The 18,104-nt window shown below is 34.5% G+C and overlaps 1 protein-coding gene across 1 annotated transcript in view; it reads right to left on the bottom strand.

Moving 5' to 3' along the window:
• Nucleotides 1-18,104, bottom strand: part of RYR3 (ryanodine receptor 3) — a gene marked incomplete at both ends in the record, with an annotated part of 301,173 nt that overhangs the window by 173,795 nt on the left and 109,274 nt on the right. Inside the window, 9 exon segments of the mRNA XM_081324758.1 lie at nt 2,782-2,900; nt 3,557-3,652; nt 4,994-5,129; nt 7,009-7,177; nt 8,397-8,518; nt 10,716-10,880; nt 13,632-13,788; nt 14,600-14,674; nt 16,787-16,880. Of these exon segments, the coding sequence (XP_081180884.1) occupies nt 2,782-2,900; nt 3,557-3,652; nt 4,994-5,129; nt 7,009-7,177; nt 8,397-8,518; nt 10,716-10,880; nt 13,632-13,788; nt 14,600-14,674; nt 16,787-16,880 (1,133 nt within the window).

The following is an 18,104-nucleotide window of genomic DNA, read 5'->3' as shown; positions in this document are numbered from 1 at the left end:
ATTTTTCCGGTGTTGTGCAAATGTAATTCTCACTGCTGTTAGTACATGTAGTATTAAACATACTTTATGATAGTTTTCTGTAGTTATACCTAAAAGAAATAGTTCCGGCTTAAAATCTACATGTTTTCTAACCAATTTTTTTTTTGTTTTAGGGCATGTCCATCAAAGTACATGCCTGGCTTTTGCCTACATTTCCAACAATTGCTAGACATGTTTTTAAACATTTTTGCTAACCTTGCAGGTGATAAATGCCATTTATAAAACATTTTATATAAATTTTCTTTATAGGTAGCTGCCCTTGTTATTTTATAGTTTCTTTCTCACAAATTTTGCCATTTTTCTAACTTTACATTGTGCCCAAAGTTTTTTTGCCCATATTATCATTGTTTCTTTGACTTGTATATCTTCCATCTTTAAGTTTAACAAAACATTACATAGTTTCTTAATCAGTTTTTCATCTGATGACAATAATATCTGGCCAAACACTGTCTGGTCTTTATAAAAAATATGTTTTGGCATCTTTCTCATATCTCATGTGCATTTGCAGGTGCTGACACGTTAGCTCAAGGCCTTATTCTTACAGTTCTTATTTAGTTTGTAGTTTCCTTTCAGTATTCAAAATGTCTCTGTAAGTCACAGGTTTCTCATAGTTAATTAAATTTGGGTGCACAAACAGTTCCATTGTCAAGATCCATCCTGGTATTTTCATATAAATTTTCGTTTTTATCTTTTCCCATGTTAGAAGCAAAGCATTTTTTACATAGTGATTTTGAAAGTATTTATGGATTTTGTTCTTTCCATACCATAGAAAGGCGTGCCATACGAGTTGCATAGGTGTAACATTTTCAGTCTGATTCTGGCTTTTTTCCCCTTGCCGGATAAATTTCAAAATCGGTGCATTTAACTCATAAAAAAAATCTCTATTTTTATAGGTATTCTTTGGAATAAAAAAGTAGTTTGGTAAAATGTTCATTTTCACCGTCACTATTCTTCCTAATATTGATACTTGTAGATTTTTCCATCTTTCCAAGTCTAGTTTTATTTGTTTTAATAGTTTTACATAATTATCTTCTTTTATTGTTGCACCCTAGCTGTTAAATATATTCCCAAGTATTTAACTTTCTTGACTACCTGTAGGTCTGTTTTTTCTGACAGTTGGGTTTTTTTTGTTTATCTATAAGGTTTTTGACTATCACTTTAGTCTTTTCTCTGTTTATTTTCAGTCATGGTTAAGAATATTGAACATAGTTGATAACCTAAGAGCAGAGGCACAGTCAATAGATACTGTAAATTATTCAACAATTCACAGAGAACTGTCTCAGTGACAGGACCAGATCAACATCCTGATTGAATGGAATCAAACAGTTTATGACAAGTAAGACAAGTTTGTAGTTAAGAGAGAACAACTTCAGGATTTTTAAAGTAAGGAGACATAGAGTGAGAGGTGGAATAGAGGTGAAAGCTGAAGGATTCCCCCCCCAAATATTTAAGTGATCAGTAAATAATAAACAGTTCAGTCAAAAATGTAAAATGGATGGAAAGTAAAATGGACAAAGGAAGGATGGAAAGGCATCCAGTAGGCAACTTGTCCAATGAATAGATGTGGCTTGAATATGCAGGGCTTAAACTGGTGAAAGGATAAGAATATGTCCTGCTCACAAGCCCTTTCACAAGCATTCACTGAAATGCTTGATGAGCAGTTTCTGCTTAAGAAAAAAGCAGAAAAAAAGAAATACTAAGGAAAGTTTTGGCTGTCACTTGTTTACCCAAATGTTTGAGTACAGCTTATCTGAAACAGCACAATAGACAAGATCCTATTAAATGCCAAAAGAAATAACAGAGCTGAGCCTTAAAGCTGTTGCTTCAATTTATTCCCTAAACAAATAACCCTGTACAATATTTTTCTTATTTTAAATATAAGCATATGTCTCCACTGCATTTCAACAGATTCTGTTCCATCACTCAGGCAGTTTCCATATTCCATATTCCCTTACTTAGGGACCAAGTCCTATTGACTTCATTGGGACTGAGTAGAATACACAGGATTATGCTGTCCATGTCCAATAATATGAAATTCTATATATATGGCCAGTAGAGACACAAAACCTTTTTAAAAATTATTTTTATATGAGATGTTTGAAATTCACAAATCGTTCTCCTTTTTAGCTTATTGGCATAGATGCTAATGGTATCCAAGATAATCAATGCTGTAGTTATCTAAAATTTGAAAGAGATGTGAAATGTTTTCAATATCCTTGGTGACTTCCTGGCAAGTGGATTTTTTTTTCTATAGGAATTTTACGCATTCCAGAGGACCTAAAGGATCTTCTCAGGTACATATCTAGGCATACCTGTTCACCTCCAAACAGGTCAAAACAATCTTGTACTGCCTTCTAGCAGTCAACATATAAAAACATCACACAGGCTGTAAAAATAGACAAATTCTCCTCCTCATGGGATGGAATGAGGTGCGAGTCATGTAAAACCTCATAAAATAAGAGCACAACATAATATAACATCTATATAACTTTGTCTGGACTGTATATACCAATTTGTTACTTATATATCCACAGTCAGAAAAAAATTCTCCTGAGAAGCTAATAGTAGCCTAAACAAAGAAAGAAAATTCTCTATAAACATTGGTTTTATGGCAAAAGAGCAGGTTTTTATAACAATGCTTATTTCTATTTTAATATAATTTACAGGTATTATTAACAATTTTTGTTTTATTGATAGAATATGTTGCATATTAAAGATGCATCTTGCACTTCTAAAGCATACCTTATGGTTGCGTCCGTGCTTATCCAGCAGGGAGATGATGGATTTTATATGACCTTCATCTATCAAATTTAAAGCTTCTGGGCTTTCAATCAAGATACAGTGCAACACTTCTAAAATACCTGTTTGAATGCCAGGGACAAAGAGATTATTTTGAGTTTCAGGGGTAGAATCTATAACATATAATTCAAACATTGGAAAAAATGTAAAGGAAAGAATAAAAGAAATCTTTCTTTAAGGCCTTTAAAAATGCTTAAAATTTAAAGATTGAAGATGCCTGAATTAGGCAGCCGGCTTCAAGAAAACAAAATAGCTTAGATGTGGATTTTTCTTTTATGGTATTTTTATCTGAGGGCAGATAACAAATTAAGGAACAACTGAACCGAAAGGGATGCTATCTTTGGAAACATAAATCCCTCAGCCCTAAAGCTAAATCTAGCAGTAGAATTTCATTCATTCTTAAGAGTTTCTGTCCAGTTTGTGTCTGAATCTAAATTGCAGCAATATTTTTCTCAATTGATCAATAACATATTCAAGAAATGTATAAATCTCTTATACCAAGCAGTAACAGCTTTTATTTGAAAAGTTGTGATAAAATCTAAATAGCATTGCACTGTAAATACCTCAATGCATTATATCATTCCAGGAACTAATGTGTTGGATAACTGTTGCTTGAAAATTGGAGGGATAGTATGGGGGAGTCTTGTATGAAAATCCATAATTAGAGTTAATAGCCTTTATTTTTTAGGTTATGGAAAAGTAGACAGGTATATCTCACCTGAAGAAGATTCTAGTCTGTCCAATTTACTAATCAACCAATCAAGATTATTGGAAAACTGGGCACAATTATTTCTGTTACCACAAATGAGAGCAGCTGAAAGATAGAGTTGGGATGATCAGTAAAGTATAGATACAGATATTTTAGAATAAAGCCAAAATGTAAAATCTGCCTCCATCAGCTACATGTTGATATTTAGGATATATCTATTATATGCCTTTTTGCATATTCTAGATATAAAAGGAATATAGTTTATTGTCACCTTCACTGGGCATAATTGATTACCCTTCCAATAAGCATTAAATATTTCTGACATTGGAGAAACATTTGATACCATTAACCAGTCATCTCCAGCTCTAAATTCATTGTTACATTGTTCTGGATTTAATCATACAAAATTATTCGTAAAAGTCATTGAAAGCTCAGTGACTTCCAATTACTGCTAATTATAAATGTAAAACACACTAAAACTTTTAATTCTGTAATCAATGAATAAAGAATTCCAATACATGTACATTATTTGAAATATTTTGATCTAATCAAGAACTTATTTTTCTATATATTTGTACATCAGAGCCATTGCTTATTTCTGTAGGAGTTTATTAGTCAACTGATTTTTTTACAAAAGCACTATCAAATCTACAAATAAAAGAGTTTGTTTTCAAAACTGTCTCTAACATTCATAAATTTCCACAGATGAAGATTTCATATAGCTGAAGAAAAGGTTCACAGTTCTTAGATCTACCTACTAACTGGAAGGGTCTCTAGAAGAAAAATTATTATTCAGCAGCTTCTGCATTGTTAAAGTAGATGACAATGAAAAATTCAGCAATTTTCAACAGGGAGAGATAAAAACAGTGAGAGTAGCCCACTTTTAATATATTTGTTAATTATTAGCAAACTTCAGAAAGAGAATGACAATAACAGTGAAGAAAAATAAGAATATGAAGGGCATAAAAGAATGTGGCCTTGTATTTTTCAAATTTGTCTTCAAATTCTGTTCCTCCTGTGTTTTTTTTTGTTTTACACACATACATTTCTAAATCATAAAAGGAAACAACGTTTAGCACTGATGACATTACCCAGTTTGTTAATGAAATATCTGCAAGAAAGCAACCAAGCTCAGAGAGCACCAAGGATCCCACATTTCAGTTCAACTCTGAACTACAAATATTCTCTTCTATTGAAAACCACATTTTTAAATTTTAAAGTACATTATTAAAATTACTTTATACACTTAGCCATGATATAAATTGCAATGTGTCATCTAATAACATGTTGATTTAGTTTTAGTGTTGGTTTTAATGTGCTATTCATTAATGGGGGAAATTATCAGTTCCTCTGATTTAGATTTAATTCAAAATTTCTTCCAAAATCTCATTGAACTCTGCATGACTTGCTTCAACATATACCAAATATTTATACTGTATAACCCACCTAATAATTTATAAAGAAGATTTAGAATTTCTTTCCACGCTGCACCATTTTCTTCTCTACCAACCCCTGTAAAATGAGCAGTACTATAGTATACATTTAATCGATCAATGCAGTTCAGAACCAATGCCAGCATCCCCTGTAAAAATATAATTATAAACACTGTTTATATCTTCAAGTATATATTCATTTACATTTTAAACGTTTAAACAAGCAGTTCAAATACAATACTGAACTATAAAATACTGGGCATAATACATTTTCTTCCCAGAAGGAAAATAATTAGCTGTAAATGTGGGAGACGAAGGATTTCAAAGATACAAAGGAAGCCATTGTAAATATCATCTTGCTTAAAACAGTCATAAAGTTCTTATATGGACTAGGGTCATAACATTAGAGAGAGGAAAGCCTTCATTTTTCCCCAGAGCCATTTCCCCAATAGAAAATCATCCTGCTGCCTCCATTAGCAATTGTAATGCTGCACACACCTATTCTGAAACTCAGTTTGGAATCAACTATTGCTAGAATGTATGCAGTAATAAGAACATCTGTAGCAACTAGACTGTCTAATCACATTACTTCTATTTTGCACTGATTACACTGGTTGCCTTTTCAACTGCAAGTCCAATTAGGGGGCTGGTATTGACTTCCAAACCCTTTGCAAATGCTTTGCAATCCATTTATCTGTATTAAATGTTCCTGCTCAAGGATTATGATCACATCTGAAGCTCTGCTCTTTGTTTTATCAGAAATTACTCCACCAGGGACAAAGTCTTTTCTTTCATGGCTCCACACCTCCAAAATCTTCACCTTCAGAAATATTTTCTCGTTGATTCTCACATAGATGATAGACTATTTTCTTCCAGTTGACTTTGGAATACTTCATTTAAAATATCTTTACCTATATTCTTTGGAATGATCTTATTGCTCTTGCTACTTTTGTTGCTCTAAATTGTTGCTCTAAATTTATGTGTTTATTATTTTCTTCTGTCTCATATTATCATGCTTTATTTTTAATGTCTTTTAAACATTAAATTTTATATAATAATTTTGTTTATTGAATACTACAAACAGTAGAAATATGCTCTAATGTATATTACTACTACTATTAATAATAATAAAATAGCAACAGCAATAAAATGTGGGTTGTGTGAAAAGATAATTAATTATATAATTATTATAATAATTTATTAAATTTATTATGCCACCCAACTCCCAGCAAAAATGACAAACACCCACCCAGAGCATCATTTTTTCCCCAAATTGTTAAAATCACTTTTAAAATCGCTAGTTATTTCTGTGAATTACAAAGGGGAAGATTTAATCCTCAGTCAGGAAACTCTACAGTAGCTTTTAAACAGAACATCCAAAATTCTATCTCATTTGGCAGCCCTTAGTAAACATATTCATCTAAGCCAGGGGTCCCCAACCCCCGGTCCATGGACCAGTACTGGGCTGTGGCATGCCAGCAACCGGTCTGCACAAACAAGCAAAGCCCCATCCATGGGATGCAGCAGCACATAAAACCATGAACCCTCCGGTCCTCAGAAAAACCTCTCTCCACGGAACCAGTCCCTGGTGCCCAAAAGGTTGGGGACCTCTGATCTAAGCTGTCAATTGTCTATGACAGCTCAGAAAAAAAAGAAACTAGCATTCTATAGAGCAAACAATCTGATGTTTTCAGGAAATCCTGAAGCATAATTGTATTCTGTTATGGACTAGACCAGTGTTTCTTAACCTCTTGTGACCCCTTCCAATTCCACAATTGTAACATCTTCCCAAGGTCCAGTTTGGATCTCACCTTTAAAAGGGTTAAAATAAGCAAGATTCTAAGACTTTGAGTTATAATAATAATAATAATAATAATAATAATAATAATAATAATAATAATAATAATAATAATAATAATAATAATAATGGTTATTTAAAGCATCTTTGAAAGGTGAATCATACATACACTTGACTATCAACCCCAACACCTGATTAAATGAAACCACTGTAAACATAGCCTTTTCTACCTCCTCTTTGAATAGATTTTGTCTGTTTTTAAGGGAACGAAGTTTGTTTTGTTTATCCTCATGTTCTAGCTCTTCTTCTGGAGGTAGAAAATATGTAATTAAATCCTGGAGAGTCTGAACTACTTCTTCAATGGGAAGAGTGATGGGAGTTGTAACACTGTTGTTTCCACTGTGAATCAAAAGACAAAGCAAATAGTTACAAAAAGAATACATTACTAGAATCAAAAGAATAATCGGTATACAATTATTACTATTATATAGTTTGTCTTACACACTGAATATTTTGTATCACGTGATCCGTAGGTGCAGAATTTAAAAAGCTAATTGAATTACATATAGAAGGGCAAACTGGGCAACCCATGTCCTGAGAGTATCCTCTGCATGTCTATATGATAAAAGTCATTGAGAAGGAATTGCTAACTTCACAATATAGAGTGTTGTGAAATACCACTATTTGTTCAGTATGATGGAAAGAAGGAATATCACTCAAACAGACTTTTTAAAGCAACTTTCATTCACACAAACCTGTTATTACAGCTTATGCAAGAAGAAATGTCAAAAGGCCCCAGTCTGTGTGGCAGAATCAATATAACACAACCAATGCATATTTTGAAGGGAGGGGAAAAAATTTTTTGTCACTAGTAATTACATTCTAAAGTCTGAGAGTATGGTAAGAATGGAGAAGGAAGAGGTTAGAGAGGCTAGGCTAGAGCAGCATTTCCCAACCTGCTTCCTTGGGGTAATATATAGCCATGTTGATCGCAATTCGGGGATGATGGGTCCCCACACAGCTGGAGGACACCTATGGTAAATGTTGGAACAAACAATGGTCAGTGAAATCATCCTGCTAAAATATCTTTGTAGGTTTTCTGTAGACTGAACTGCTGAAGAGTCTTGTCAACTAGTAAATGTGATTTTCTAAGATGTAGTTCAGGAGTCCCCAACCCCTGGGCCACGCAAGTAGTGGGTAAGCTCACGAAGCTTTATTTGCACATGTGCAGGGTTACGTTGCATGCACAAAACCATCCTCCCGCCGCCATCGATCTATGCAGCCAAAATGGTTGGGGACCGCTAATGCAGTGAATATTTTAAAGACATTTGAAAAAGCTGTTAATATCAGGATTAGGTTTTGGATGTCAATGGTTTCTATCAATGGAGGCATATTCATGTATCAAAATGGCTTATTGTTAAAGAACTGTGCTGCAAAATTTTGGCAAATTTTATTTTAACTGATTAAAAATAAATCTTCAACAATAATAAATTATAGTCCAATATAAGCAGAATGCATTTCCAAATTTTGGTACGAAAACAGTTGGATTTTGGTACAATTCAACTATAAATGTTATAAATTCTAATTATTGTCAGAATGATACTTTAAGAAATTATACCTTATAAATTGACTGAATAATTTTGTGGTATTGAGAATAATTCTAGCAGCCTGGGATTCTTCATGTTGACACCTTTGCACAGACAGTCCATCATCGGTGTGTCCTTCTTGGTGTAATATAACCTAAAATAAATGGTCAAAATAATATTTTAAAATACAACCATTTGTTTAGTGACGGTTTGAAGTTAAAATGGCACTGAAAAATGTGAATTATGACTAGCTTTCCCATTTAGGAACAGTGCAGCATCCCCGTGATCAAGTGTTCAGAATTCAGGCACTTGGCAACTGGCATATATTTATGATGGTTGCACTGTCTCAGATTCATGTGATCATAAAATGTATCATAAAATGGGTCACAATTCACTTAATAACTGTTTTTCTTAGCAATAGAAATTTGAGGCTCAGTTGTGACCATAAGTCTAGGGCTACTTGTACGTTTTCATTTATGTTCTCAAGTGTTGCTGTGCAGCTTACTAATGATAGTATGTGAGGTTAGGAGGAAATGGCAATTTTAATTTCTGGATGCTCTTTTTTAATTTCAGATAATATGTCCCAGTTGGATTTTACGTAATATGCCATAAGATGTAGCTGAAAAAAATGGCAGGAGCTGAGGTTTGGAATAGTGTATGTATACGGTTGACATGTTATCTTGGAAAAAACAAAGGACAAACCTGAAAAAGGAGCAAATCTAAAAGTGGTTAGGAACAAAAAAGGTTTATAGTTATAGTTTATTATATTTGTATACCGCCCTTCTCCCGAAGGACTCAGGGCGGTGAACAGGGCACATATAAAATACAAGGTACAAAAGTTAAAAAGAGAATTAAATACAAAGCCCGAGCTAAAACAATAAATAATAATGTAAAAAACCACAATAAAAAACCCCAACACATCCCCCATCAGGCCAGGCCGGCTTGTTCAAATAGATAGGTCTTCAGATCGCGTCGGAAGGAGCGAAGGTCGGGCGCCGTCTGGAGCTCAACCGGCAACCAATTCCATAAGTCCGGGGTGCCCACAGAGAAGGCCCTCCCTCTGGGGGCCACCAGACGATATTCTCTGACCGGTGGCACCCTGAGGAGGCCCTCTCTGTGGGAAAGCACAGGGCGGAGGGAAGTTGACGCCGGTTAATGTCTATAACTTTACTTTACGAAAGAAATATTACTTTATAAAAGAAAATTCATGAGCAAAACCAAGAAAAACTTTACAGAAATAATATAAATAGTTAAAATCAAACAGTGTGTGTAAATTTGTTTTAAAAAGACAATAAATTTCCATATATTTTTTACATGAAAATGGGCTGTCCATTAAGTGGAACCATTTGTATGATTAAGTGAAATGACCAAAATGAAGGGCAAAAATGAGTTTTTGAAAAACTGAATCTGAAATAAAAGACATATGGTCATGGTAGCTACAGTATGTAGGAATAAAGCGAATGTATATAGCCTGCCATCCTCCACCCTTTGTGTGTTCTAATTTGTCAGGCTACAGTTTGTTGAGATGTGCAGATGAACAAATTGTGGTTTGAGCAATCTTTACAAATCAGGATTGCAAACCAGGATGCCTCTGGTGTGTCCTATTCTACTTAGAAGACATCACTAAAATCACATTTCCCTGATTTAAATTGAGGGGAAGTCACTTCTGTGAGATGGATGGCCGTACGTATAAACATGATAAATAAATATATAAATAAGAAAGAAAGTGTAATGGTTTAACGAAACATGAAGTGTTCTGCTAAGTCAGGCATGTCATGTAAAGGCATGCAGCTTGTTCCCTACATTTTTATTCTTGATAAAGAGAATGAGATAGTGTATCTCAGTCCAGCCCAAATATGTTAGAGATGAAATGATAGACTTAATCCCTCTGCTTTATAGAAATCAGAATGCTTTCTTGTATCTAATATCAAAATATAATATGCCTCGGACTACTAAAAAGAATACAGGAGACCTGGATGCACAATTTGGAAAGAAAACTCCAGTACTGAAAAAAGCAGAAGCACCTTAGGTCTTAAGGAGACTGATGTAATTCCTTGAGCTTATACGTCTCAATAAAAAGGACCAATGGGGCAAACTAATTAATATCCATAATAGCTAGAACAGATGGTGCTGCTTGCCTATTTGTACACACAAACACAAATTGAGCCCAAGTGAGCAGCTCTCAAAAGTCTCATGCCCAAAAACTATTCACTCTGTATCTTTCTAGGCAACAGTTCAGACAATTAAACACTGTGCAATATTTTCTGGCTGTATGAGCTTCTGCACATCTACGTGTGCAAGTTATTCACAATTGTAAGCTACAGAATAAAAATAACACATTTTCTGTTTACCTTTCTTTTCAGTGGTCCTAAACGTGATGTTTTAGCATCCTGTGCTTTGTAAGTCAGCCACAAAGTGCTAGCTACATGCTGCACAAAGCAAACAGAATCTCCATACTTTATTTCAGGAAATCCCATGCCCTCTATATCACGTTTGTGAGCAGAATCCAGTTTTTCCTTTAGGCAAGAGGGATGGAAAAGAAGAAAATTAGCAAATTATTTGTAATTGATAAGAATGGTGCATATCAGAAAAAGGACCTTTTTTGTGGCAGCACCATAGTTCTGTATAGCCCCCCCCCGCAAAAATACATAGATCAATGTTTTATCATATGCTAAGATCTCATTTAAGTTGATATACTGTATAATTTTTGCACATTAAGACATGTGTTTTATTGGTCAGAGAAATTTTCTATCATATTCTCTAGGTTGTGTTTCTTAACATTTGGAATATGATTGTGTTTTTATTAACTTCAATCGTTAGTTGCCCAGAGTTACAAATGTAAATGAAGAAAAGAAGATATATACTTTTTTCTCCATGAACAACTTTTATATCAGTGTTTGATTATTTTTGTGTGTGTGTACCTAGGTGGTTGGAACTATGTGATAAACCACTCTAGAATTCAACAGCAACAACCCTTCCTCTCTATGGAGGTCACGGAAGAGAGTACAGGTAGTCGTTGACTTAAGACCACAATCAAGCACAAAATTTATGTTGTTAAGTGAGACAGTTGTTAAGTGAATTTTGCCCTATTTTATGACTTTTCTTGACACAGTTAACAAGTGAATCACTGCAATTGTTAAGTTATAACATGGCTGTTAAGTGAATCTGGCTTCCCCATTGACTTTCCTTGTCTGAAGGTCACAAAATGTGATCACATGACCCTGGGACACTGCAACAGTCATAAATATGACTCAGTTGCCAAGCATCCGAATTTTGATTATGTGACCTTGGGATTCTGCAATGGTCATAAGAGTGAAAAATGGTCATAAGTCAATTTATTTCAGTACCGTTGTAACTTTGATCAGTCACTAAATGGACTATTGTAAGTTGACAACTACCTATATCTGTCCCTTTGGAACATCAATTTCTCAGTTGCATTCAAATCTATCCCTGGAGTAAGCAAGGAAAGCTGAAGGGAATTATCACTTTCCCATCCTTCTCCAGATCTTAAATATAGGCTCAGGATCCTCCATCCTCCATACAGATAATTCTGTCATAAGATAAAATGGAATTTCAATCTACTCCTTAGAGAAGCCGTTATCCTGTCAATAGCAGACAGAAATTATGTCAATTCTCAGTTCTCAGTTCTCATTGCTATATGAAATAAAGAGTGCAAGTCTGTCCGTTCTATCCAGAAGCAGACACTGTTCAACTAATGAATCCTAGGTATTCAGCTTCGGAGAATATTAACAATAAGGAAAAATAGGTTCCTTTTCAAAAAACAATGTTTTGCAAATTGAATGTACACATTGTAATCAACTTTGTCAATCTCATAAATACAAAATTAATATTTTTTCATGTTCTCGGTACATGGTGTATGCTTCTATCACTTAATAAATAGTACAATCAGTTCTTCACTGATGAGTTTTATTAAGCATATTTGAAAGTACAAAAAATTCCTTTAAAAAGAGATGTTAGAAAGCTGAGGAAAGCTATCAATATATTAAATTAAAAAACAGAGAAATGAAAATTTCTGTTACATCTTTAATGCTGCTGGCTGCTGCTTTTATGTTGAATAGTAAGCAAGAAAAATACCCTGACAATTATTTCTCATAGATATTATTATTTTATTCCAGAAAAATTATGTAGAGAAGTAAGCTTTAGTATAGTATATTCTTCTAAATGTAAGTCAATATCATTTATTTTCATTTAATCATAGAGTATGTCTTGATTCCTAGTGACTGCCTTGATAAGTTTTCTTGGCAACATTTTGAATCAGCTTACCATTGGTTTCTTTTTTGGGTTGATAGAGAATGACTGGCTCACAATCACTCAGTCATCATCATGTCTAGTGCAGGACTAAAAGTAATGGTGAACAAATCTCTAGCCTAGTACCTTTAACCATTGTACCAAATTGGCACTTTATCACAATGTTTACACTCATTGAATTGGTCAGATGGAGCTACAATTTACCATTGCAGCAGTATCTTATTTCCTATAGTATAATATATTCAGCATTTACTTTGAGGGACAAGGCAAAAGAAAGCAGAACAGGGTAAAGCTTATAGTTAGCATGAATGCTACCCATGTGTTCAATAACAATATCCTTATGTCACAACAAACATTTCAAGGAGTTTTTTGAGTTCACCAAGTGTTGCTATAGTGCAACTTGTAATCTCTTCCCATCTTTTTCTAATTTCATAGAATTACTCTTGTTTCTTGATCGTGTTAAAACAAATAAATAAATAAAACAAGCAGTGGTCACCTAGAATTGAGTTCCAACAGGAAGGTAGCATAAAAATGACCACTATTTATTATGATTGAATTTCACCTGTTTTTTGCACCCTGACAAAAATGTTGGTGTGCAAAAAAATAGGTGAAATTCAATCATAATAATCTTTAAGATGTGATAGGTCAATTTAGAGAGCAAACAGAAATATCAGTGATGTGCCTCCTGAAACTTCCTCAGTGCCTATTATTTCTATTTCAGAAGTTTTATGTTCTCCCAACATAATATTTTCTTCAGTGAGGTTTGTTGACATTTATTTATTTCTGCTATGTGATAAAGTTTAGGTCATGGGTCTTCAAACTTGGCCCTTTTATGACTTGTGGATGTCAACTCCCAGAATTCCTCAGCCAGGTATGTTGGCTGAGGAATTCTGGGAGTTGAAGTCCACAAGTCATAAAAGGGCCAAGTTTGAAGACCCCTGGTTTAGGTGGAACATTCATATTCTTTCCATATTTATTAATGTAAAAATATTACTTACCTTAGATGCTCTAAAACAAAAGGAAGTTGATTTTGTGTCAGCTTTTTCTCTGTCTAATAAGACAAGACCTAGGTCTTCTGTCAATGCTAAAAACTGTCCTGTTGTAATATGTCGAAGGCGAAATGGTTGTCCCCAGCGGATATGACTTCCACTCCAGCTTAAAAATTGTTTAAAGAATATTTAGTTTATGGTTTACATGGGCCATTCTAAGTATTTTTAGGAGGTATTCATCTTTATGCACTAAGTGCAGGCTTAATTCTCCCACTAAGTAAAAAAAAAAAGTTCATTTGTTTATTTTATGTTTCATTTGGTTAGATCTCAATTTATTTCAACTCAAAATCTTTCTTAAGGCCACCTTTTAATAGATTCAACAAAGTCTCATAACAGTATTACAAATTAACTCAGAATCATATTCATTATTTTCTTAGGTGTTTGGGATTTTCTAAGCTTCTTTCTTACCATGTTTAGTGCCCTCCATTTTTCTCTTCCTTCAGAAATTGAGATGCAAACTGATAGTCACTTTCAGGCTCATCATTATCATACTAAATTCAGTAATTATCTCTAAGGCTTTAATCCTAAGACCCTGACATAGTATCTCATAAGATATAATACACGCACACAACCAACACAGGTCAGATTTTAAGGAAGGATACAGTTGTAACAAACAAATAAACCCATTTCTGTCTGCCATTCTGGCCACTCAGGATGATTTTCCTAATATTGGATACCCCAGTGTTGGAAAGGAGTATCAGCAAGAAAGCTTGGTGAGAAAAAGGTAGGGGATTGAAAAGGAGAAAATTTAAGTCTAAAAAGACATACTACACAACAAAAACAGGATGTAGTAAATTCCTCTTTCTGATTTCTGCCTATCGAGAAAGCCTGCTGGATTTCCCAGACCAAAATACTGTAAATTCTATTATATAAAAAGCATAATATAAAACAATGAATATGACATAAAATCACAGTACCTTATTCGAAGAGGTTCCACTCTCCATAGTGATCTTGCACGGACTCCAGCTCCCCCAGTTTCATAAAAAACCCGCCTAGAAATAGATTAGGCATGCTGAGATGCACTGCATAGGAGATTTAGCATTATAAAATGTATGCAGAATTATAATCTGTGACTGGACTATATGCAGCATTTGGAGACTGCAGCCTTTTCTGTAATAACTGACAATTTTTTCAGTAAAGGTCGGAATTAGATTTCACTATATAAACTGAAGAACTGTAAAATGATCCAATCATTAATAAATCTATTAAATAATAAACTGGATCTTTTATATGCCTATTCAAGAAATTAGGAGAGCAGTAGGACCTGAATCACATAAACCTCAAGTTCTTCTTATAAATAAAGCATTTGAATTTACTGATATTTTCATTAGGAGTTCCCAGATTTTAATGATCAGATATTTAGGAGTAACGTGGTTGTTTCAGAATTAAGACTAGTCATATTATCCCACTATCTTGCCACTTTTTCCCCCTGAAAAATTGCCTTTGTAATCTTTTACAATTTGACATGTGTTTTTAATGCAACACTGGAAAAAATGGGTGAAAAATACTGAAACAATGCACATTTATAAAAAGATTTCCATTTTATTAAGGGTTTTATTTGTTTATTTAGACTCTATGCCACTCTAGTTGACCAGACTCTGAGAAGCCTATAATTCTTTCTTCTACAGTAGTAACTATGATTAAAACAGCAAATAATAACACTGACAACAATAATAACATAATTGGTAAATAAAATCCTATACGTTATGCATAATGATCATCCCTAATGACAATGAATCCATCCCATCACCTCTTCTACCTCAGGAGTCAATAATCACATTTCCATTTTATCCCCATGGATCCTGAGAAATAGCCCCAGGCCAATCCTGTCCAGAAGCCACATAAAGCATATAATCATATAGTATAAAACTCTTCACCAAACACAACAAGTTTTGTTTGAGATCAAAGTTGAGCTATATCACTAAGAACTGGTCCAGTATGTTTTCGGTTATGCTCAACAACAGAAATCTTGCCATGGTCAAATGAACCAGACGGGTATCCCAATAAGGAAACCAACCATCTTCTGAGGAGTTTTCATGGCAAAGTTAGCAAGAGTCAGTGAGAACCTTTGATCCTACCTAAGCATATTTCATCCATTCTATCAAATTTAAATACATCTTCATTTATTTATCTGCATGCAGTGGGTAAATTGTCCTTTAGCTTCAAAATCTGAACTTTTGGCTGAATGTCCTTTACAAACTTTGTGGAACACTATATTATATATAATTCTGCTAGGTACATTTTGAAATGCAATAGCTACAAGCTGGCAAATACCACTTATCTCAAATGAGACAACCTTAGTTTGCAACGATAAATACTTTTTTTTATGTCTGTCAGACAATGCCCTTTACTAACTTTCCCTTTGCTTCCATCCAGTGCTTTACAGTATTTGCTTTATTTCTCCCAGAAAAAAGGGCAAGATGCAGCTGTTTTGCCTCACTGCTATTATGTTCATATCTTTACGGACAGTTGAACAAGCAACAAGGACAAGATGCAGCGTAGCCAGAGGGCACTTGGCATGTGATGTGACTATTGATACAGGACCAATAGTGCTAATCTCCAATGCCAAGTATTCTCATCTTTTGACAGTAAACAGTTCTGTTATTTCAAGGATACTTGAAGGTTCTTACTTAGGAAAAACACTGCTATTGAATGTACTGCTGAGTAAATAAGTTTAGAATGGGAGACATTTTTCATATATTTAAGTGGACCATGTGATACTAATTCATGTTTCTTGTAGGAGATAGATAGATAGATAGATAGATAGATAGATAGATAGATAGATAGATAGATAGATAGATAGATTGATAGATAGATAGATAGATAGATAGATAGATAGATAGATAGATAGATAGATAGATAGATAGATAGATAGATAGACAGACAGATCAGAGAAAGAGATGCCAGTTGTTCTATTGCATCTAACTTGAATTATACTGTCTACATACAATTGTAGGAAAGTCTTGTTTACAAGACAGAAGAATGGCAACAAAAGTTAATCTGATATGTGCCATGTGTTTGTTCATTGTTTTTGAATGAAGACTATTTGGGTTTACAGCTGAAATTAAAGATGGAAACAATGCATAATCTACAGTGCAACTCACTTATGTGGTGTATCATTCTGTTCTGTAGATGCGATGGTCAAGCATTCATCATGGCCATGAAATAAACGTAATACATGACCACCAAGTAGGTATCCTAGACGAAGAGAAAATAATTAACTTGGACAGCATTTTAACAATACGTATCTGAAAATGGAAATATATCTACATATTGCATTAATATCTAAAGGTCTAGGCCACAGGTCTGTAACCCGCGGCTCCGGAGCCGCATGCGGCTCTTTCGGCCATCTTCTGCGGCTCCCAGTCCTCTGCCATGTGCAGTCCCCAAAAAAAAGTGGGACTAAAAAAGTTCAACCAATCAATTCAAATATGCAGGGTAGGTGCATATCTCGCCTTGGCTCTACTCTTCAGTTAAACCCTGTTCTGCGCATGTGCGCATGTACGTGCATGCGCACATATTTTTTGCGGCTCCCAGTTTTTCCTTTTGTGAGGGAACTGGTTCCGAGTGGCTCTTTCACTGTTTGAGGTTGTTGACCCCTGGTCTAGGCTATTTCCTCTTTCCAATGCCCTCTCAGTTGTGGGTCTATTAACGTGCCTTAAGCAAATCACCAACTATAAAATAACAGGAATAAAACTTATTGATGTTTAACTCCTGTGATAATTTCCCCACATGTCACAGAAATAGCTCAGATGTTTTTGCTCCTCCTTTTGATTAGCCACACTTATTTTCACCTGAGCTCAACAAATCTACTTGATCTACTGCATGGGTGTCAAACTTGCCACATCACATGACGTGTTGCGACGTATCGTGACTCTTTTTGCATTGCCGGCAATGGGGTAGGTGCAGCTTCGGTATGATGAAACCGGCCTGCAGGCCGGCAGTTTGACACCCCTGATCTACTGTGTGGTTTAATTGTAATAAGATGGTTTCAAAGTATTGGTTACAAAAACAGATTATTTGATGCAATATATAACAAAATGCAGTGTCAACTGAAGACAATCTGCAGAAAGTGAAGTAAGAGTTCCCACCAAATGGAAAAAAGACCAGTTATAAGAACAAATGTTTATGGTGATCCATAATCATATAATGTCTTACTTGCCATGGGCATCTTCAACACAAATGATGAAGTATGTGTATTGATATTATCATGTAAATGGCACACTTAATTGTGTCAGAGATCAGGATGCAAGTATGTAATTACAGCATACTCAAGATGGAGTCACCATGTCTGTGTTGGCCTATTATGGTTTTCTGTCAATGCCACTACTCATCACCCTGCCCACTTCAAAAATCTGGATTTCATTGCAAATCTGTTCAGCTGCTAAACAAGACAGGATGAGTCACAATAATATAGATTTA

Source organism: Vipera berus, assembly GCF_964194415.1.
Source record: "Vipera berus genome assembly, chromosome: 1".
NCBI classification, from domain to species: Eukaryota; Metazoa; Chordata; class Lepidosauria; order Squamata; family Viperidae; genus Vipera; species Vipera berus.
This window is presented reverse-complemented; position numbering and strand designations above follow the sequence as displayed.